General features: G+C 50.3%; 1 protein-coding gene across 1 annotated transcript; it reads right to left on the minus strand.

Moving 5' to 3' along the window:
• Window positions 1-2243: 2243 nt before the first annotated feature.
• Window positions 2244-18922, minus strand: CCDC92B (coiled-coil domain containing 92B). Its single transcript, XM_082443634.1, has 3 exons — window positions 14728-18922; window positions 11529-11576; window positions 2244-9199 (listed from the first exon to the last, which is right to left on the minus strand). Exons 1-3 carry the CDS (start codon window positions 14855-14857, stop codon window positions 8604-8606), a joined length of 774 nt encoding a protein of 257 aa, XP_082299760.1. The 5' UTR covers window positions 14858-18922; the 3' UTR covers window positions 2244-8603.
• Between the last annotated feature and the right edge of the window lie 3168 nt (window positions 18923-22090).

The raw sequence follows: 22090 nt of genomic DNA on the forward strand, positions 1-22090 counted from the left end.
AGGCAGTCAGGAAGGGCTTCTGGGAAGACGCTGCTTTGAAGCTTTGAAGGATAAGAAGGATTTTAATGAGCAAGACAAAGGAATCATATGGGAAGACAGAAAGAGGGACCCTGGGAATTTATTCACTCATTTATTTTTTTTAAGACCTTTTAATTTTATTTAGAACTTTGAATACATTCACATGGTTCAAATTTCAAAAAGCATAAAAGCGTATATAGTGAAATCTCTCACCTGCCCCCAGCCATCTGGTTTTCCTTCCCAGACCACCAGGATTACCAGTTCTTTAATATTCTTCTAGAGATATTCTTTGCATATAAGAGTGTGTATGTGTGTGTGTGTGTGTGTGTGTATTTCCCTTTAGTTACACAAATGGTAACATACTGTACCTGCTATTCTTTACCCTGATTTTTTTACTTACTATATTCTGGAGATATCAGTACACAAAGAGCTTTCTCATTCCATTTTATGGCTGTATAATATCCCAGTGTGTAGATGTACCATAATTCTTTTAATCAATCTCCCAAATGAAACTCAAGGAATTTGGAGAATTGTACCTAGTCCAGTGTAGCTGAAGTTGGAAGCCCCCTCCATATTGGTAACACTGCTCATAACCAAAAGCATAGCTCTGTTTTAACACTGTGAGCAGCAAGCTTGGGGATAGGGAAACAGATACACACAAAAAGCATCATCCTCTGACCACTTTCTCTATCGTCTGGTGGTCCAATCATATATTAAGCAGACTATTTCTTACTTTCAAGCTGCTTCCACCAATGTCTTTTCACCATAGTCTTAACAACAACTACTCCCATCACTTTCCCCAACTATTTCCACCATTGCCTATACATTGTGCTATGGTTAAGGTGACCATGTGATGTATCATGCAAACCAGGACACTTTGGGAGTGAAAGTGGACACTATTAATAATGACATTGGGACAACAGGCATAAACCAACACTGTCGTGGCCAAACTAGGATTTCTGGTTCTCAGGTGAGGAGTCCAGCTGCTAGACCAGGGGACTTCTTGAACGCAATGACCATACCTTATTTATCTGGGTATCCCCAGCATCTCCCCAGAGCCTGATGCATAGCAGGTGCTTAATGCACAGTGGTTGGTTGAATGGAGGTCCCGGGTATAGGCAGAGCCAAGCAGTCCTTTAGAGGCCTCCACAGGGTTTCACCAGATATTTATAATATCTGGGCTTTCTGTGCAAATATTCCTTTTATGTAGTGTATTTCCATGATGCCTGGCTGAGACCCACCAGGCTGAGCCCTGGAGAGGCACCAGCCTATACCTTGCCCTGGCCTTACTCCTATGTCCTCCTTATGATCAAGGTCTGTGAGTGTCTACTGATAAGTAAGGGCGCTAATGACCAGTCTGTCCAGGGGCCTAGTGACTAAGCGGTCCCAGCAGCCTTCGAACCTGCAACCTGGCTTCTGTGGATCCTCTTTCCATTTCCTTAGCAGGCTCCTGTTACACAGTCCCCATCCTCAGGGCTGCCTGCCTGGGTGGTACGCCCCATCTTTATGGCCTCTGGGTAAAGATGCTAAGTAAATACAAAGGCAGGTTTACCGAGGCTGAGACCTAACCTACATAATTAGTCTGCTTAAAGCCTCCCATCTCCCTAATTATTGTTATGATGGATGCACCCATTCAGCTGGGCATTCCTATTTCCCCCCCTCATTTTCAGAGTTCCCAAGGGGTTGGAGAGGTGAGTTGGAACCCAAACCCCCCCGGATTGCAGGAAGGCGTCCCCTACCCCGATGGCCTGACTCTAGGAACCCATGAGAGAGGAAGTGCTCCACCTCCGTCAACCCAAACCTGTGTGGGCAGAACTGCCAGGAGGGGTGACAGTTAGCAAGACTCCCTGGGCCTCAGTCTCCTGATCTATAAAATGAAAGGATTGAAAAAAATGATCTCTGAGTTAGCTGGCGGTGACATTGCACATCTCTGCTCTGTACTGTGACTCTGGGCTGGGCTCAGCCTAGAACCCCCAGGGGTCTCTGAGAGGACCCTAAGGCCAATCCCTCTCCCCCTTCCTCTTCTTCTCTCCTTTTTCTCTACTTGAAATGGGACCCCAGAGTCCTGGGTAGATGTTTATTCAGGGCTGGGCCTTCCCTTCCCTCAGCTACCTGGGGAGATAAAAGGCCAGGGACAAGCAGAGGGAGGCCTGGGCCGTACTTCCTGGGAGGTCTGGTCTTAGTTCACCCTGGGCTCAAACCTGATCCCCGGAGGCTGGAGCCAGGGCTGCCCTGTGTCCTCCACCTGGGCACACTGGGTAGGAATCAGTATGCATGTTGGCCCTCCATATCTGTGGGTTCTGCATCCGCATGAATGGTTCAACCAACCGCGGATCAAAAAAAATAAATTAAAAAAAAAATTTTTTTTGGCGGCACCATGGGGCTTGTGGGGATTCCCCGACCAGGGATTGAACTTGGGCCACAGCTGTGAGAGCGCTGAACACTAACCACTAGACCCAGGGAACTCCCAAGAATGTTAAAAAAAAAAATTCCAGAAAGCTCCAAAAAGCAAAACTTGAATTTGCTGCACCGGCAACTACTTACATAGCATTTACATTGTATTTACAATTCACACAATATTTACGACTATTTACATAGCATTCACATTGTACTAGGAATTATTAGTAATCTAGAGATGATTTAAAGTATAAGGGAGGGGACTTCCCTGATGGCACAGTGGTTAAGACTCCACGCTCCCAATGCAGGGGGCCTGGGTTCGATCCCTGGTCAGGGAACTAGATACCACATGCATGCCGCAACTAAGACCCGGTGCAGCCAAATAAATAAATAAATAAATAATAAAAAAGAAAGAAAGAAAAAAATATATATATACCAAAATGTCAAAAAAATAATAATAAAGTATAAGGGAGAATTGGGTATTCCTGGCAGTCCAACGGTTAGGACTCTACTCTCTCACTGCCAGGGGCCTGGGTTGGATCCCTGGTCAGGGAACTAAGATCCCACAAGCAGAGCAGCATGGCCAAAAAATAAATGAATAAATACAGAATAAGGGAGGATGTATGCAAATACTATGCCTTTTTTTTTTTTTTTAAGGCCTCACCACATGGCTTGAGGGATTAGTTTCCCAACCAGGGATCAAGTCTGGGTCCCTGGCAGTGGAAGCGCAGAGTCCTAACCACTGGACTGCCAGGGAATTCCCATTTTGTATCAGGGTCTTGAGCAGCCTCAGATTTGGTTTCTGTGGAGGAGGGGGGAGGGGGAGGGAGTTTGGGGGGAGTGTCCTGGAACCAGTCCCCTGTGCATGACTGTATGTGACATCATCTATCTCCATCCCTGACTCCTTCACCATGTGACCTTGAGCAAGTCGTTTCCCTTTTCTCAATGCCAACTTCTGTGGGAGAAGCATCATGGGAAAAGAGACATGAAATCAAGGTCTATGAAATCAAGCTCAGATACCATTGTGTCTGTTAAACTGTTTCTCAGTCCTGGCAGCTGGAAGCAGTCACTCCCTCCTTAGAGTTCAGCAAATATTTTATTCAATGTACTTTATTAGTTGGGGTCCACTTGTTTCTCCCCCATTGATTATTTGCTCTTTGACATCGTCAGGCCTCATGGGGTTAGCAAGGCACTAAAACCCAACTCAAAATGGCTTTTAGAAGTGTGTCACAGATTGGAGGAGACTAAGGAAAAAATAACTAAATGCAATAGGTTCCTGGAACAGAAAAAGGACCCTAGGGGAAAACCTGGTGAAATTCAAATAAAGTCTGTGGTTTAGTTAATAGCCATGTACCAATGTTAATTTCTTGGTTTGGATAATTGTACTATGATAAAATAAGATGTTAACAATAGGAGAAGCTGGGTGAGAGACATACAGGAACTCTGTATCATTATTGCAACTTTTCTCTAAGTCTAAATTTAGGTTAAAATAAAAAGCAGAAAACCCCCACAAATTAATGCTGATCATTTAAATACAAAAGTGGCAGGGGGTCTGCTTACTAGTCTATATAATTGAAAAAGGCACGGGTATATGGGCTGCAGGCATAGCAGGATCCAGGCAGCTTAATTATCAGGAATTATCAAACAACAATGTCCTACAGCACAGGGAACTATATTCAATATCCTATGATAAACCATAATGGAAAAGAATATGAAAGAGAATATATATGTATAACTCAATCACTTTGCTGTACAGCAGAAACTAACACAACATTGCAAATCAACTATATTTCACAAAAATTAAAAAAAAGAAAGAAAGAAACACTCATGACAGGAAAAAAAAAAAAAAGGAATTGCCTCCATCTCTCTTGGTTTTACTTCTTTTGTGGAGCTTCCTAATCAGGTAGCCCCATTCCTGGTGATGGCAAATGGCCTACCAGATTTCCAGGCTGATATTCTGCCATTTTAGCCACCCAAGAATTTGTCCTTCAGTAGTCCTGTTTGGTTCCCTGCTGTATCCCTAGCACCTAACTTGGTGTGTTAAATGAATGGTTACAGTAAAAGTTCTGAGATGGACTCTTATTGGCTTAGAGTTGCATGCCCATCTCCAGCCCAATCAGTGTGACCTACCTTACCTGGGTCACATGGGTGGGGTCAGACCCCTGCAACACACTGACTAAGCTGCGAGAAGGCTGTTGCCTGAAAGGAAGTAATAGGTACTGTTATCAGAAGAAAGGTTGCAGGCAAAACCAATATGTCCGCTGCATCCTTAGAATGCAGAGCTGCTGCTTTTTCTCCTAGAGTCACCCACAGCACAGACCTACAGTGAAAACGTACAGGCCTGAAGACGCTGAGTGTGCTGAGCTCCCAAACCGCAGTCCTTGGACAGCCCTCGTTAGTGGAGGATAAGATTAGGGCTCCTCTCTGGGATGCTGGGCTTCTTGCAGCTGGATCGGATGGAGATGGTTGTCAGGGAAGAAGAACCGGCATAGCCAAAGACGTCCAGAACCCCAGGATTCCTTCTAGGCCAGAACAATGGGCAATTCCAGGCACGGAACCCTTCCAATCTATCCCTGCCAACCCTAGCCAGGAGCCTCTAATCTAAGGTCTTGTTTGTTCATTTGGGTTGGGGTGGCATGGAGAGAGGGACAGGGCTCACCTGAGCAGCAGGACAGACGTCTCAGATGAACGCCTTATGCTTTATGTGAGGAATATCTACTGAGGGGACTTCAGAGTCTCAGCTCCCAGTCTCACCAAACCCACTGGCTAAGTCCCAAACCATTCTCTATCTCCTCCACGTCCTTTCCACAGACCCGTGGTGGGCTGAGGGGATGGGGGCGCAGAGTGCCCACAGGAAAAAAGTCTGACTTGTGTGTTTTTCAGATATTTTATTAAGAATAAGGCATATGACAGTCACCCCTAAAGCACAGGGTTCTATTTCTGTGGGTGAGTGAATACACTCTGAAAAGCATTGGATTAAAAAGCGCAGCCAACAGAGAACTTGGAGCAGGATCCCTCTGCTGTGCCCATGGGGCTCCTGCCAGGTGGTTCTGCAGCCTCGCACGTCCCCCTCTCAAGGCTGGCACCTCAGCGAGAGGGTGCTGAGAGATCCCTGGCTCTCCGTGATGAGGAAATGCTGCTCTACACCCTCTCGGCCTCCTTCCTCTCCATCAGGGGGACCTCTATTCTGCTGCTTGTTTGGGGAAGGGCTACGCCATTTCAGCCCTCGCCTGGTCCCCCAAACTGCAGGCTACTGTGGGTGGGATATTGGGGGGCAGGGGTACACAGCCTCATGCTGTATTGCCCATGGGTCCCTGACTGGCTTCCGGAACGGGGAGGGTTCCCCCCCTGCAGCTCCTGGCTCCAGCTAGGGCCTCTGAGTGTCCATGTCAACACCTTCCTCCTGCAGTGGGGACTCATGCGGCAGAGAAGGGAGAGGTGAGGGCAGGGGAGGGAAGGAAACAACCCCTTCCCTTCTAGCCACCCAAATTTTTTCGGGGCTCGAGGGAGGGGGTCTTTCCTTTGGCAGGGCGGGTCCCCCAGGCTAGGAGAAGAGGAGGGCCAGAAGCTGAGGGCAAGGCTGAGGAGTTTCTGACCACTGAGGCCAAGGGCAGGCCACTGACTCCCAGTCTTATTCTGCTGCCCTGAGGGTTCTGTTCCAAACCCAGGTGCAGGAGAGAGGAAGGAAGCCTCTGTCCATTATTTCCAGGCGAGGGAGAGGGAAGGGGAATTTCTGTTAAAATTGGAACCCTGTATTTGCCTTGGCCCCTGCCCCAGCTTGCTGAGTGGAGGTGGGAGGGGTGCTTGCCTTATCTCCTTTCCCAGGCACCCCGACACCTCAGCTGGGAGTCAGCGAGTCAGCCGCCCCAGCACGCTGGACCTTCATCTGGGGTATCTCCAAGTACCTCACAATTAAGTGTCATTATCTCTGATTGCTGGAAGAGCGACAGGAGGTGGGAGGTGCTGATGGGGTCACTTGGGGAGAGGCAGGCAGGCCACGGGAGGATCCGTGGGGTAGGGGTGTTTTGGGGCCCCCCAGCCAGACAGCTTGGGTACACAGGAGGGAAGGAGGAAGAGGGCTATTGCTATAGAGCTGGGGGAGGCCAGGTGGGCGTAGCTATGGCTTTTAGTGGGTGGGTGGGTGGATAAAGTACTTCACCATCTCTGTAGAAGAATTGATGTAACAAAGTCACCCAGTTCACCCCAAAAGTTTGATTGTGGAAGATGAGGGTGCCTCCAGAAAGACTCCCTTTCCCTGCTGCCCAGGATCCTCTGGGCCCCATCACATGAGAGCAGCCAAGAGCAGAGAGAGGCCTCCTCACTCAGAGCTGTTCTGAAAGGGAAGGCAACGGGTCGAGGGGTACGGTGAGTCACCCACACTTGAGGGGAGACAGAGGGTAGAGGCACAACCACAGAGACTGGGGAGGGGAGAGGTGGGAGCAGGCAGAGCAAGGACCCTAGGCCACTACTGTGGCCCATTAGACTGGACAGCACTGTCCGTTCCAAGGGTGTCCCAGTGGCGGACACCTAGACCAGGCCTGGTTATTGCTCAGTGGTCTCAGCAGTCCTGAGCTGGGAGGGGGCTGCATGTTTGTGAGCTCACTGGTGTCCTGCTCCCTCTAACATATACAGTGAAAGAGGGTGTAAATGGGGTTCTTTCCCTCTTCTTCATGGGGCCATGACAGAAAGAGGGTTCATCACCCTAGAGACCCCCCAGACCCCTGGGTGACAAACAGAAGGCTCAGCCCCAGCCAGGGTCAGGACCTGCCAGGATGGGGTGCTTGTGAGTGAGATAAAGTACTCTCCCTGCCCCATGTCCTCCCTTGGCAGCCCCTGGAAGACCTCACAGGCACTTAGGACTTGATGTGGGACCAACAGAGGAGGGATGGCATGAGAGGACAGGGTTCTAGGGATTTGTCTTTCTTTCTAGGCCGGACTGCGTGGGGGCAATGAACTGGACTGGAGCTTCACTTCCTGCCTTTGGTCGCGACGGGGAGATGGGGAGAAATGCATTAGGAGGTGGGCAGTATTCTTTCCTTTTGCCACTCCCCAACCTAGAGAGAGAGCACTGAACACGCCACCACTGTCAGGTCTGATAGGACTGGGGGCATTCCTGGAGAGGACCAGGCTGGGGCCTAACCTGTGCATTCCCTCCCACCCCTACCCCCAGCAAACGCAAACCTCCATCAACAACTGCCACTTCCAAGAAGCCGGGCCCTTCTTCCTGCCTCTGGGTGCAGCCAGCTAATTAGGAAGCTGGGCAAAATTAGCACCAATAAACAGGACTAGGAAAACTCCCAGGGCAGCCTTCAGGTTCCCAGCTACCTCCTGAAAGCACTTTCTAACCCTTCCATAAGCCTGATGGGGCAGCCCGACTCTGGCGTGTCCCCAGAGTCTAAATACCTAGGTCGGCATCCTGGGGAAGAACTGAGCTGGAGACAGCTCTAGACCAGGATCTGCCACCAAACCCATTCTGTAATCTTCTCTAAGGGTCTATGGGTACTAATTTCCAGAAGTTCAAACTTCAATAAGTCCACACTTTCCCCACCAGAGGCTCTGGAGGAGGCGACTTCTAAAGTGTTCCGTGCTCACCTGTAAGGACCTGTCAGCAGGGTAGGGGGTAGGAGAAGCGGCTTCCAAGGTAAGGGTCCAGCCTCCAGACCCCAGCCCGAACCTCCCCTTGGAGGAAGGCTCGGCGGGAAGGGCAGCCGTCGGGGGCTGGAGGAGGCCGCAGCGGGGAGCTGGAAGGCCTAAGGATGCTAAGGGCCACTCTGGTTCCTTTCCGTAGGCCGCCCAGGCTTCCCCCTCCCGCCAAATGATTGTCAGCTTTCCCGGGGCAGGGCGTGGCCCCCGCCCCTTCCCCTCCCAGTGGCAGGGTGGGGACCAGATAAAGATCGGTACTGTGAGTCTTCTCCTAGAAAAAGGATGCATTCGCTGGGCGCCGCGGAGGAGGTCCCCGGCGGGAGGGGAGAGCTCAAAGCTTCGGCGTTGTAGGGCAATACAAAAGGCGGGGGCGGCTGGGAGGGGCAGGGGAGCAGGGGCCGCCTCCGCCCGTTCCCTGGGCGAGGGACCGGCTGCCTCAGCCCCTGGGACCCGCCCGCGCGGCCCGAGCAGCATCCCTAGTCGGGCCCCGGGCCCGCCTTCCCCCACTCCCCGCCCCGCCCCGCCCCGCCCAGCCGGCCCCGCGCTTACTCCGGGTCCGCCGGCGCACTGGGCGGGCTGTGCGCGGCCGGCGGGGCGGCTTGGTCAGGGGGCTCCTGGGGAGGCGGCTGGCGCGGGCTGCGGCCACCGGGCCGCAGGGGCCTCCGGGCGTAGAGGAAGAGCGCGGGGTCTGGCATGGCATCGGCGTCGTCCGGGGCGCCGGCCGAGCGCTCCCAGGCGGCCCAGTCCCGGCCGGGGCCCTTGGCGGCGGCCTCGGCTGCGGGCGGGCGGCGGGCCCGCTGTGCGCGCCGGCGGATCCGGGGCTCGGCGGCGGCAGCAGCGGCGCCGGGGCCCGGGCGCGGAGTCTGCAGTTTCTGGCGTGCCGCGTGCAGCTGGCAGGAGAGGTAGGCGGCCGCCTCGGTGTGCTTCTGCAGCTCAGTGCCCAGCACGGTGGCTCGGTGGCTGCGGCGACGCAGCTCCTCCAGGAAGCGGCGCTCCTCGGCGCGCAGGCTGCAGCGCAGCGCCGACACCAGCGCCTCGCGCTGCGCCACCTCCCGCCGCAGCTCCGCGTTGGCCGCCGCCCGCGCCGCCAGCTGTGACTCCAGCTCGCGGCACTTGCTCTCCAGCTCCCGGGACGCCAACTCTGGGCAGGGGAGAGGGAGGGGAGAGTGAGGGTCCCCGCCTGGCTGGACCTGCACAGCTCACCGATCCTCGGAGCGAAGCCCGGCAGCCCCCCGACTGCACGTCCTGCGGCGCTCGCCCTCACTGCCCACGCGCGTGCGACGCTGGCCTGCCTTTTTCCTCCTCGGGGCCCTTGCACCTATCTTGCCTTCTGCTTGGCCACTCTGATTCTTCAGTGCGACCCTTAAGTTTAAGTGCATACCCTTCCCTGACCATTTATTCACTCCATGACTGTTTGTTGAGCCCTGACTCTGTGCGTTGTATTAGGCATTGTGGGTATGGTGGATAGTAAAACATTCCTCACGAAGCTCACAGCAAGCATAGTGGGAGAGGTATGGTACATAACCACAAAAGAATGTGAGGTTGCATCTGTGACACGTGCCAATACCACGACTGTAACAGGAGACTGTGACCTAATCAGGGAAGGCTTCTCAGCCGAAGAGCAACTTGGGCTAGGATCTGACAGGTGAATAGGAATTAAGTAGTGAACAGGGGAGAGAAGGGTGCTTCGGACAGAGGGTAGGACTTGTGCAAAAGCCCCGTAGCAGGAGAGACATACAAGAACAAGGGACTGAAAGAACTGGGAGTGTGAGCAGAAAAGGGGAGTCAGTGTGCCGCGAAGCTTGTTTCCTTCATAAAGAGCATTTATTACATTTTGTGGGGTTTTTTTTTAACTTGTTTATTGTTTGCCTTTGCCCACTGCATTGGGTTTCAAACCTGGATGTACACTGGAACCATCCAGAGAGCTTTAAATAATAGTTTCCTGGGCCCTATCAAAGTTGCAAGTACTGGGAAAGGGTACTTCTTGAATCTTCCCTGGTGATTCTGATGTACCCCCAGGGTTGAGGACCCCTACCTCCTGGATCATAAACTCCATTTCAGCAGGGTCTGTATCCCAGGACTGGCACATGTGAGTGAGAATGGTGACAAAGGGTAGGTAAAAGGTGACTCTGGAGGGGATATGAAAACCACCAAGTGATTTTCATATAAAAGGAGGACAAGGAAAGAGAGCTCTCAAGCCCACTGAGAGAGAAAATAAAAACCAGGACACTGGGGCAGTGCCTTGAGTCCAGATGACCCCAAAAGCCCTTTCAGAGGAAGGACAGTAGGTGGAGTAAAAGCTACTATTGTCACAGAACTGTTCTTGCCTGGTGTCTGGGATACGTGCCCCCTTCCTCCAAGCATGTAAGCACAAAGAGGCCACCCATGACTGACACTTAAAGCAGTTGGCAGAATTAGTTCAGGGCCATAAGTGTTTAGATGTTTATGCATGATATGCAAAGCAGTTTGTAGGGCTCCTAGCATTTTACCTTAACCTTAAACTTCCAGCCTTCCCCGTGCCTAACTCTTGGTCCTGTAGCTGTTGATCTATAAGCAGCACATCAATGTGGCAAGGAGCCCATTCTTAAAACCCTCCTGGCCAAGAAATACTACTTTTGTGATTCATTTTAAATCAAGCATTTACCGAGTCTCTCTCCATGTCAGGTAATGTGCTTGCACTGAGAGACAATGGGTAACACCCAGTCCTAGTTCTCAGAGATCATATAATCTGGAGATTAAGATCTCAACAATGCAACCCCTCCCATTTTAAAAAATTAATTGTGGCAAAAAAAAAAAAGGAACGAATTTTGCCATCTTAACCATTTTTTAAGTGTACAGTAGTGTTAATATACCCCCATCATTGTGCAACAGATCTCTAGAATTTTTTCATCTTGCAAAACTGAAACTCTATACTCATTGAACACCATCTCCCCACACCACTCCCCATTTTATGGGTGAAGTAATAATCTATAAATACTTTAGTGGAATTTCTACAACGGCAAGAAGTCATGCTTTTGTAATATGAAGAATTTGCTAATGTGCATGTGTCTCTTTTCTCCTCCTCTAGACTATGTTCCTTGAAGTCAAAGACCCCATATTGCTATCGTGTTGAATCTTGACACTCAGCATCTTGGAGGGTGTGGACATGGACTGTGAGAATCACTTGTACAAGGATGAGAAGGATTAGGGAGGTGGGTCACAAAGGAATGAAATCAGCCATGTGGACTTCCTGGACACCATCTCCTTCCTGCTTTCATTTTCCCACTTTGGACAGAGACAGGGATACAGGGCACTATGTATGGTGGTGCAGGTTGTTCATTGCACAAGGTCACCAAGCTGAGTGGGCAAATGAGGCTGACGTCCTGCACTCACTCAATAAGCTGAGGAGTGGCTGTCCCCAAGTCTGGATCAGGGGTGGAGAAGGCTTGGGTCCTAAGTGGTGGGGGAAAGGTGACCACTTGTCCTCTTACCTTGCTGGTGAGATTGGGCCTCTTTCATTTCCAGGTCATGGGTCAGTTCTGGGGGCAGAGATAAGAAAAGGCAGTCGTGTGTATGTTAGAGATAGAGAGAAAGAGTATGTGTGTGAGATCAGGAATCACAGCCCAGTAAAAGTGTCAATGAATATTCTCAGAAACCATCTAAACTACCCCCCCTCCATACTTATTTTACTGCAGCCCAGAGAGGGAAAGAGATGAAAGAGAGGTGTCAGAGGCATAGCCTGAGCCCGATCTAGCTGATTCTAGGCCCAGAGATCTTTCCAGTGTAAGCTTTGTGGCCTGGATTTGGGGGTTAGTTCAACCCTCGTGGGAATGAGGCTTGCTTTTGGGGCTGGGGGGGGAGTATTTGCCCCTTCCCAGAGGTGATGTACAAATATTTAACATGCCAACCAATCAGAGCCAGCCTGGAGGACCCCTGCTGCTCAGGGCACATTCTCTTTACTGTTTAGTTGGTGGGTCTGGGAAAGCTGGAGTGTCCTGGGCTGCTTGGGGACACTAAAGGGGGATTCAGGGCGGTGGCTATTTACCAATAGGACACGTACGTTTCACTGTTGTCACAGCCAGTACTGCTGTGCCTGTGCTCTTTTCTGAACATCAGCCCTGCCGGTTCTAAGCTCTGGTTCCGCCACTTTCCGCAGGGCGGGGAGAAGAGCTTCAAGGAGGACAGCGCCACCTGGTGGAGCAAAGCCTGCACGGCGCTCGGCTTGGCGCTGAGCGGGTGGGGCGGGGCAACCAAGGGGCCCACCAAGGGCACTGGTGCAGGAGCAGTTTCCTCCTCTGCCTGCCTGTCTTCCCAATCCCCAACCCTTAGATCCCAGAATGCCCCATCCCTCAGCCAGCTGGGTTTGATCATTTTTCCAGCCCACTCCCCACTCCCCCCCAACTCCATCAGGGCTTAAGGGCTGGGAGGGGGGCAGGAGGGAGCCCAGGAGCCGCAGCTGCCTATGATGGAGGGCACCTCCTCAGGAGCACCTGGGTGTACCTGCAGGGATGCAGCCTGGTGCTCAAGGGGAGAAGGTGTGAACGTGGGGGTGGGGGAAGGTAGCAGATCTCTGGGTCCACTGCCCAGCAGCACCAACGGAGAGAGACTCACCCTGTGGGCCCTCTGTCTGCCCCTCCTTGCTGCCCTCACCAGGCTCTTCTAGGGACTAGAGGTTTTTCTGGAGGTGCCTTCTCTGGGGAGGTCAACATTTGCCAGGAGACAGACAGCTGGAGTGCCTGGGCCTTTTGCTGTGACCGGAGGCTGAACCTCCTCCCTGGGGTCCCTGGGAGAACTCTGATGCTTCCACCCCGCCAGGGCTTCCTGGGGCCAACTTGGCCCCTCCTCCAAGGCCCTGTGATGTAACCAAAGGGGCCCAGGACTAGGTTTGGGGATGTAGCCCAAGGGACTCTGGCTCTGTCACTAACTGCCTGTGGGCTTGTTTCTCCTTAGCCCTTAACCACTAGAGTAGGGGGTGGGGGGACAGAACCCCAGATGGGCTCCACTCCCCCATCCATCAATTCTTCCTGCCCATCTTCCAGCCAGGGTCCCCATGGTTTAGATGAGTGCGCTGTGAGGTCAGACACACTGTGTGACCTCAGGCCAGTGACAGCACCTCTCTGAGCCTCAGTCTCCCCATCTATGAAATGGGAACGAAGTTGCACCCACCTCACAAGGGGCTGTTGATAAGATTAAATGAGACAAAAGAAATAAAGGGCTCAATCTCGGGCCGAGTCGGCTCTTGTTATAATCCAAGCTACCTCCACAACCACAGCACATTTACCCACCTCTCAAGCCCCTTCATTTTGAGTTGTCACGCAGGTTCTTCCCAAAGCCCTGCCCTCCTGGTTCCTACACCAGCCCCTCCCAACTCTTATCCTTTTCCCACCCTCTGGGTCCCTCTTTAATCTCTCTTTTTTTTTTTTTAATTAATTATTTTATTTTTTGGCTGTGTTGGGTCTTTGTTTCTGTGCGAGGGCTTTCTCCAGTTGCGGCGAGCGGGGGCCACTCTTCATCGCGGTGCGCGGGCCTCTCACTGTCGTGGCCTCTCCCGTTGCGGAGCACAGGCTCCAGACGCGCAGGCTCAGTAAATTGTGGCTCACGGGCCTAGTTGCTCCGCGGCATGTGGGATCTTCCCAGACCAGGGCTCGAACCCATGTCCCCTGCATTGGCAGGCAGATTCTTAACCACTGCGCCACCAGGGAAGCCCCTAATCTCTTTTTTTAAAAAAATGTATGTACTTATTTATGGCTGCATTGGGTCCTCGTTGCTGTGTGCAGGCTTTCTCTAGTTGCGGTGCATGGACTTCTCATGGCGGTGGCTTCTCTTGTTGCAGAGCACGGGCTCTAGGCGCGCGGGCTTCAGTAGTTGTGGCTCGCGGGCCCTAGAACACAGGCTCAGTAGTTGTGACGCATGGGCTTAGTTGCTCCACAACATGTGGGGTCTTCCCGGACCAGGGCTCGAACCCGTGTCCCCTGCATTGGCAGGCGGATTTTTAACCACTGTGCCACCAGGGAAGTCCCCCAGATTGAGTTTCTTAATGTAGCATGATGCTGCTCAAAAATCTTCAGTGCCTCCCTACTACCCAGGAGGACTTCTTAGCTGTCCTGATATTGGTCAAAGTCTTCCATGATCTGGCTGCAGCCGTATTTCCCAGCAGCTTTAAGCACAGCATTATCCAGTCAAATAGAGCTTTTCATGAGCTTTTGGTTTCCTACCTTCTGCATGTTGCCATGCTGTTCCTTTCATTTGGAAAGCTTTCTCCACCCTCGTTGCCCCGTAATATCTCAGCATGTCTAAATCTAACTCAGCTCTCAGGGAGAGGAAGTGCTCCCTCCTCTGGGGAGCGTGGGATGCCTGGTCTCCTCCTCCATCACCCACGCCTCAAGCTGGACATGATCCTGCCCATGAACTCCTGTCAGCCCTCTTCATTTTTTGTGTATCTTTAGATTACCTGTTGGTGTGTGTGTGTCTCACCAACTAGACTGAGGGCTTCTTAGGGCTGGGGGGTGCTTGATGAACATTTTGTATCTCACTTCCCTAAGACTCAGTTTCCTCACCAAGAAAAAGGGGTGATCGAACACCTGCCTGGCAGGATTGTTAAGAGGCTTAGAGAGGCTCTTGGTGGACACCCCATCAGGGACAGTGCTTATGATGATGACAGTCGCCCCCCGCCATCCCTCCAGGCCTCACCTGAGCAGCGTTTCTGCAGCCTCAGGATTTCCAGGTGCAGGTCTCGCAGCAGGGCCATCTGTTCTTTTTTCAGGAAGCTGATGTGGCGTTGCACGCTCTGGATCTGATGCTCCAGGGACACGGTATCCATGGCAACCCAGGCCTGGGCCCCACCTGGGGAGGATGACAAGGTGAACCCACATCTTCTGGGCCCATCCACCCTGCCAACCTTCAGGTCCTTTCAGTGGTCTCCTTCAGTCTGGGGTCCTGTTGTACCAGGGAGGTGATTCTGCCACTGAAGTCATTTCCCCTGTATTTACTCACTGAAGCTTCATAAACAAGCAGTGTGTTGGCAGGAAGTATAATTATTCCCATTTAACAGATGAAGAACCAGAGGCTCAGAGGGAAATGGCTTTACTCCCTTGCCCCCATGTAACTTTAGCCTCTTCTATATCTCAGAGAGGGAAAACAAATGGGGCAGCAAAGTCAGTAAAGAGAGACAGACATTTGGGTTCTAGTCTGCTTCTTCACAAGCTGTGTGACTTTGGGCAAGCCCTCTCCCTCTCTAGGCTCTCGGTTTTCTCGTGGGTAAAATTAGGGAATTGTGGAGAGGATGAATGCTGAAGCCTCTCCAGCTCTGCCATCCCTCAAGCATCCCAGCTCAAGGGTGACCATCAATTGGCAGGGCAGTGTGATGGTTAGAGCACAACCCTCCGCCAATTCAATTCCATTTCTCTGACTTAACCTCAGCCCAGGGCTCTGGGCTCTTCCATGTCACAGAAGAGGAAGATCTGATGAATGTTTTATTAATACTGATCCTGTGGGCTGAAGGCAGGTGGTGGAGTCCCTTTTTCCAAGAGGAATAGGGGAGGGTCATATGGAGACCTAAGCAGTAGATCCACGGTAGAAGCTTATGACACTGTGATGGGAGAGGGAGGCTTGCATCCCTGAATCCTAACGATGGCCTGGCTTTTCAGTGCTCTCTCTTCTGACCCTGCCCCTTTCCCAGTGAGTCTCTTCTGTGATGATCAGCGTCTTGGAAAAGCATAGGCAGGGGGCAAAAACAGGTGGCAGAGGGCAGCGGAAGCTGAGACCTCTGGAGTCCAGGACTCAGAGCTCATGCCTTCTCTGCCAGGGACTCCCAAAGCTTGTGACGGCCCTTCCTCCACCTGCCCTAGGAATTCCCTGGCCAGAGGAGAGGAAAACCAGTTGATGGATTGTTCTGATCAGCAATGGTCCCCTTGAAACAGGCTTTCTGGTAAGCCTCTGCAAAGCAAGATTTTCATTTGTAGGGTCACATCCAGCAGGTGCACCTGAGAACCTCACATTCATAGGTTCCTCTCTTGGGGCCCCCCTTCCCTTGTACCTGCATGGCCTCCCTAATCCAACCAAATGGGCTTTCACTTCAGCAGGGGGTGGCCCTTTGGCCTGTGGGAATCACTGGTTACATTTACTGACCATCTGCTATGTTTAGGGAACTTCATGCACATTATCTTACTTCTGCCAACCACTCTTCAGTAGGTATCACCACCTCCATTTCACAAACAAAGAAACAGACTCAGAGCTGAAGTGACTTGTGCCAGTTCACATGGTCAGTAAGTGGCAGCAGATCCAATTCTCCAACCAAGTCTTTGAATCCAAAGAAGTTTCCCAGTATTTACAGTGAAAACAGTCCTAGGTTTGAATCCTAGGTTTTTCAGTTCCCTGCCGTGTGACTTTGGGCAAGAAAGTTAACCTCTCTGAACCTTGCTTCCCCTCTCTGTAAAATGAGGCTACTAATAGTAACAGTCCTAGGATAGTTGTGAGGGTTAAATGAAATTAGAAATTGTAGAGCATTTAGCACAGAACCTGGCTCGATCAATGCCGCATCCCTTCTCCTCCCTGTTTAATATGTGAGTAGGTTAATCCCTGCCCTGATTTGCTCATTTGTTCATCATTCATTCATTCAATGATCTACTATTACCAACCACTGTGCTGGGTACAGGGACATAGCGATGAACAAAACAGTATTCCTGCTTTCTGCTCTCATGGAGCTCACAGGGCCAAGAGAAGAGAATCAAACAAATAAACAGGTACATCAAACAAACAAATAATACAAATAAGTTTACAGTTACAATCTATAAGTGCTGTGAAAGAAACCTACAGGGTAACGTTGAAAGAATATAAAGTGGGACCTAGTTTAGATTTGGGGTCAGGGAAGGTATCTTTGTGGAAATGATTTTAGGCTGAGGGACTTCCCTGGTGGCGCAGTGGATAAGAATCCGCACTCCCAATGCAGGGGGCCTGGGTTCGATCCCTGGTTAGGGAACTAGATCCCACATTCATGCCACAACTAAGAGTTCACATGCCACAGCTAAGGAGCCTGTGTGCCGCAAATAAGGAGCCCATGAGCCGCAACTAAGGAGCCCACGTGCTGCAACGAAGACCTGGTGCAACCAAATAAATATTAAAAAAAAAAAAAAAAGAAATGATTTTAGGCTGAGACCTTGTGGCAGGCAGAATTCCAAGGTGGTCCCCAAGATTCCCAGCCCCTGATATATACACAATATGATAGATTTCACTCCTGATTAGGTTATATGACAAAGGTGAAGGATTTTATAGATGTAATTAAGGTCTCCAATCAGTTGACTTTGAGTTAAAAAAAAAGGGAGATTATTCTGGGTGGGCCAGGTTCAAAGGGCCCTTGCTATAGGAAGAGATCTGAAGCCTGAGAGAAATTTGGCTTCTGGCCTAGAAGGGGTAAACTGCCATGCTGTGAGACAGCCTGTGCAGGAAGCCATAGGCAAGAACCTGAGTGAGGCCTCTAGTAGCTGAGAATGGTCCCTGATTGACAGCTAGCCAGAAAATGGGGACTCCAGTCCTACAGCTGTAAGGAAGTAAATACTGCCAACAACCTAAGGTATCTTGGAAACGGATCTTTCCCTAGTTGAGCCTTCAGAGGAGGATGCAGCCCTACCTTGATTTCAGCCTTAGGAGACCCTGAGTGGAGGACCCAAGTAAAAGGTGCCAGACTTCTGATCCTTGGAAACTGTGAGATAATAAATTTATGCAGCAAAAGAAAATTAATACAGACTTGAAGGAGGGGTAGGAGTTAGTCAGAAGACTAAAGGGAAGAGCATTCCACACAGGGAACAGCATCTGTGAAGGCCCAGAGGTAGAATAATGATAGCTTACATTTACTGAGTGCCTACTATGTGCCAGGCTTTGCGCTAAGTGCTTTATGTGGTCTTTTTGAGGAACGGAGACATTGCCACTGCCGGTGAAGTTGAAGTGTAAGGTATTAGCGGAGAGTTGCAGGAAGTGAGGTTAGCAAGTGAAAGATCAAACAGGGACTTAAAGCTGTGTTAAGAATTTTGGACTAATGCTAAATGAATTGGGAAGTTATTAAAGGATTTTAAGCAGGAGATGGACGTGATAGGATTTGCATTTTTAAAAGATCACTGGTTGTTGTGGGGAGGGCAGATTAGAGGGGGCAGAGTGGATGTGGGGAGGTCACCTGGGAAAATGTAGCAGTTATCAAGGTGAGAGATGACAAAGGCCTGGACCGGATGATGGAGGTGGAGTTGGATACAAGTTCCAGGTGTATTTTGGGGGTAGAATTGGCAGGATGAGGGGATGGGTTGGATTAGATCATGATGATGGGGAAGGGGATGTCCAGGATATCTCCGTTTTCCAGTTTGGGAAACTCAAGTATGAAGGCACTTCTGCTGGATCTTTCCCCATTTCTTCATCTTTCATGCTGGACTTCTTTCACATTGGATCTCTTCTATAATCACTCCTTCCATGATCTCATCCAATCCAATGGCTGTAAATGCTATTTATATGCTGACTCCTAAACTAAATCTCCTAATACCTCCACTTGGATGTCTAATAGGTCCCTCAAACTTACAAGGTTCAATACTGAACTCTTATGATCCCTCCTACAAGCCTGCTCTGGCCCAGTGTTCGGTATCTTGATAAAGGGCACTTGGTTGCTCAGGCCAAAAACTTAGAAGTCATCTTTGATTCCTTTCTTTTTTCTTAAATTTATGTTTGGCTGTGTTGGGTCTTTGTTGCTGCTCGTGGGCTTTCTCTAGTTGTGGCAAGCAGTAGTTGTGGCACACGGGCTTAGTTGCTCCGCGGCATGTGGGATCTTCCCAGACCAGGGATCAAACCCATGTCCCCTGCATTGGCAGGCAGATTCTTAACCACTGCGCCACCAGGGAAGCCCCCTCATTGCTTTTTTTTTAATTTACTTATTCATTTATTTAATTTTTGGCTGCATTGGGTCTTCGCCGCTGCACGTGGGCTTTCTCTAGCTGCAGAGAGCGGGGGCTACTCTTTGTTGCGAGGCGCAGGCTTCTCATTGTGGTGGCTTCTCTTGCTGCAGAGCACAGGCTCTAGGCGCGCGGGCTTCAGTAGTTGTGGCACACAGGCTTCAGTAGTTGTGACTCGCGGGCTCTAGAGCGCAGGCTCAGCAGTTGCGGCACACAGGCTCAGTTGCTCCGCGGCATGTGGGATCTTCCCGGAACAGGGCTCAAACCCGTGTCCCCTGCATTGGCAGGTGGACTCTCAACCACTGCGCCACCAGGGAAGCCCCCCCTCATTGCTTTTTATTCAACTTGCCAAGCATACTGTAGCCTCAGGGACTTTCCCTCTGCCAGGAATGTCCTTCATCAGGATACCCTCAGGGTCCATTCCCTCCCTGCATTCAGGACTCTGACCCAGGGCCTTTCTCTGATTGCCTGATTTAAAATAGAACTCTTGGGAATTCCTTGGCAGTCCAGTGGTTAGGACATTGTGCTTCTACTGCTGGGGGCCCAGGTTTGTTCCCTGATGGGGGAACTACGATCCCTCAAGCCGCATGGCACAGCCAAAACAAACAAACAAACAAGATACCAAAAAATGGAACACTCTGTCACTCTCCATTCTCTTAATCTGCATTGTTTTTTTTCCCATGAACTTATCACCACAAGAATGTATTACATTTTTGCTTATCTGTTTCCCCTGCCAGATTGTTGGCAACTCAAGGTGAAGGACTCTTGTTTTGTTTCCTCCTGTTCCCTAGTACCTAGCATAGAATCTGGCAAATAGGAGCTACTCAGTAAATATGTGTAGAATGCCTGAGTGAGTGAATTTGTCAAGCTGGGGCAGACTGATGGAGAAGCAGACTTACAGAGAAGTTAAGTCCCAGCCCGAGACATGTTAGATTTGACATGCTCAGGAGACCTCAAACAAGGAGAAACAGATTTCAAGCAGGCAGTCAGTATACTGGTGCATAACTCGGGAGAAACAGGTGAGCTATGTCTGTGCTCTTGTATATCTATGTTGGGATGTGTGTGCCTCTGCACCTGTGCGTATACTTGAGCCTGTGTGCATGCCTCAAGGAGTGCATGTATGTGTGCATGTGTGTATGTGTTTTGCGGGAGGGTTCTTGCTTCTCTTGTGTCTATGTGTCTGCTGTGCGTGCACCTGAGGGATGAAGGCGTGTGGGCCTATGCTTAGGATGAAGAGAGAAAATGTCTGTTCCTAGCTGCTGAAAAGCAAATGTTTCTGAAGAGTAAAAGCCCTTTCCACACAGCCCTGGAGACTGGACCCTGGCCACAGTGAGAGGCTGAACCAACCAGCTGTTTCTGTGCCTTCCCAGAAGGACTTGAGTATTTGCTCCCAACTAGGCAGGCTGTTCTTCTCAGGGCAGAAATTTGGGTCACAAACGATCTTGGCAAATATTCTTTCTTAGACGGTATTGTTTAGTTTGTTTGGGGGAGGGCGGGGAATGGAGTGGGGAAGGGGGAACCAGGGACAACACAGATCTCTCTGTGTAGCTGGGGAATCATAGGCACTTCAGAAGGCCTGAGCCAGGAAAGTGTCAGGTTTTTGCATAGAAATGCAGTGCTGGAAGCTCCAGACTTCAGAAAATGCTCCTGCCTGAGGACTTGGTCCAGGCCAGTGGCAGCAGATGAAGGGTTAGAGCTATCGGTGCCATCTTCTCCCCGCACCCAGCCCGAGATGCCCAAACTCACAGATTACAGTGCTTGGTGAGAAGGGTCCCTCACCTCTGTCCACTGTCCCGACAACTTCAGGGCCTGCATTGTTTATGCTGCCCACCTTCTCCTGTGCTCCTAGTTCTCTCTTTGAATTTTCTAGTTTGATAAAAAAAGTTCATTTAAAAAAAGTGTCATTAAGAATAAAAAAGGACCTGTAACACAGGCTTCACAATTTATAGAGTTAATTCCAAATACTTTTGATATGCCTCTCATCTGTTTGAAAGTTATAAATATTTTCCCCTCTTGGGGAAGCTGGTGGGAGAAACCTTCTGTGCTCAGGTCCCCAACCATTGACAAAGTGTCAGGCCCAGGAACTCTGTGACCCTAGTACAATTCTGACTTTCTAAGGCCTGGGCTCCTGATCTCTGAAAATGACCTCACCTCCTGCTTGTCTCTGGAGCTTATGGGTACCCACTTCCTTCCCCAGCTATCTATCTACCACAGACCGGGCAAGGAGGAAACTGTAGTTCTCTCTCCTCTCCAGTTCTTAGAGCTCCTTGGGTTGAAAGAACCACAGAAAGTACAGAATCATAGTACTCAGGGCTCAGAGGGGCCCTCAGAATCATCGCAATCAGTGTTTTTCAAACTTTGCTCCATAGAGTTCCAGAGTTCTGCAAAGGGGTCTCAGATGTGGCCAAAAGGTTTGAGGGCAAAAGACAGGACTGGAAGCTTTGCTGTGTTTATTCCTCTTTTATATGGTGGGCTTGTGCATACAAATTCATTGGAGAAAGGGCTTCCGCTAACCAAAAGTTTGAAAACCACTTACGTCGTCCGAATTTTCCTTGAGTGGCTAACCATCCTCCCTTCCTTAGTCTGCTCAATGTCTCTTGGTCTCCGCTGCCCCCATCTCTCCCTCAGGCAGACACCGTGGCTGGGAGATGAAACACCACTGAAGCCTCTTGCTTTCTGCTTACATGGAGTTTGCACTGTCTGCCACCCCGCAGCCCCTGACTGCTTCTCTTGTCCCAGTTTCAATTTCATTCTTGGTGTTTCTTTTCTCTTTGGGATTGAAAATATTTATTGAGTCAACAAATATCCTTGCGCTGTTCTGAACACTCAAATACCCACATTTTGTTAAAATTCTTTAAGTATGAATTCTTGTTTCAAGGAGAAAGTTAAACTTATGTTTATCATTCTTATAGCCAGGGCAGGTATATTAGATAAGACAGGCTTGGAAATAAATGGATAAATAAATGAATTAATATATTCTTTACTTTTTTTAGTCATTATTCCTCTTCACTACCTGACTCTGAGGCCTGGGGTAGGAGGGAGAGCAGGAACTCAAGAAGTCTTTCTCAGACATGGATGCACAGGTAATAATATTTATAATAATCATCAGTGGAATTCCCTGGCAGTCC

This window comes from Balaenoptera physalus (assembly GCF_965194825.1).
Source record: "Balaenoptera physalus genome assembly, chromosome: 20".
Taxonomy (NCBI): domain Eukaryota; kingdom Metazoa; phylum Chordata; class Mammalia; order Artiodactyla; family Balaenopteridae; genus Balaenoptera; species Balaenoptera physalus.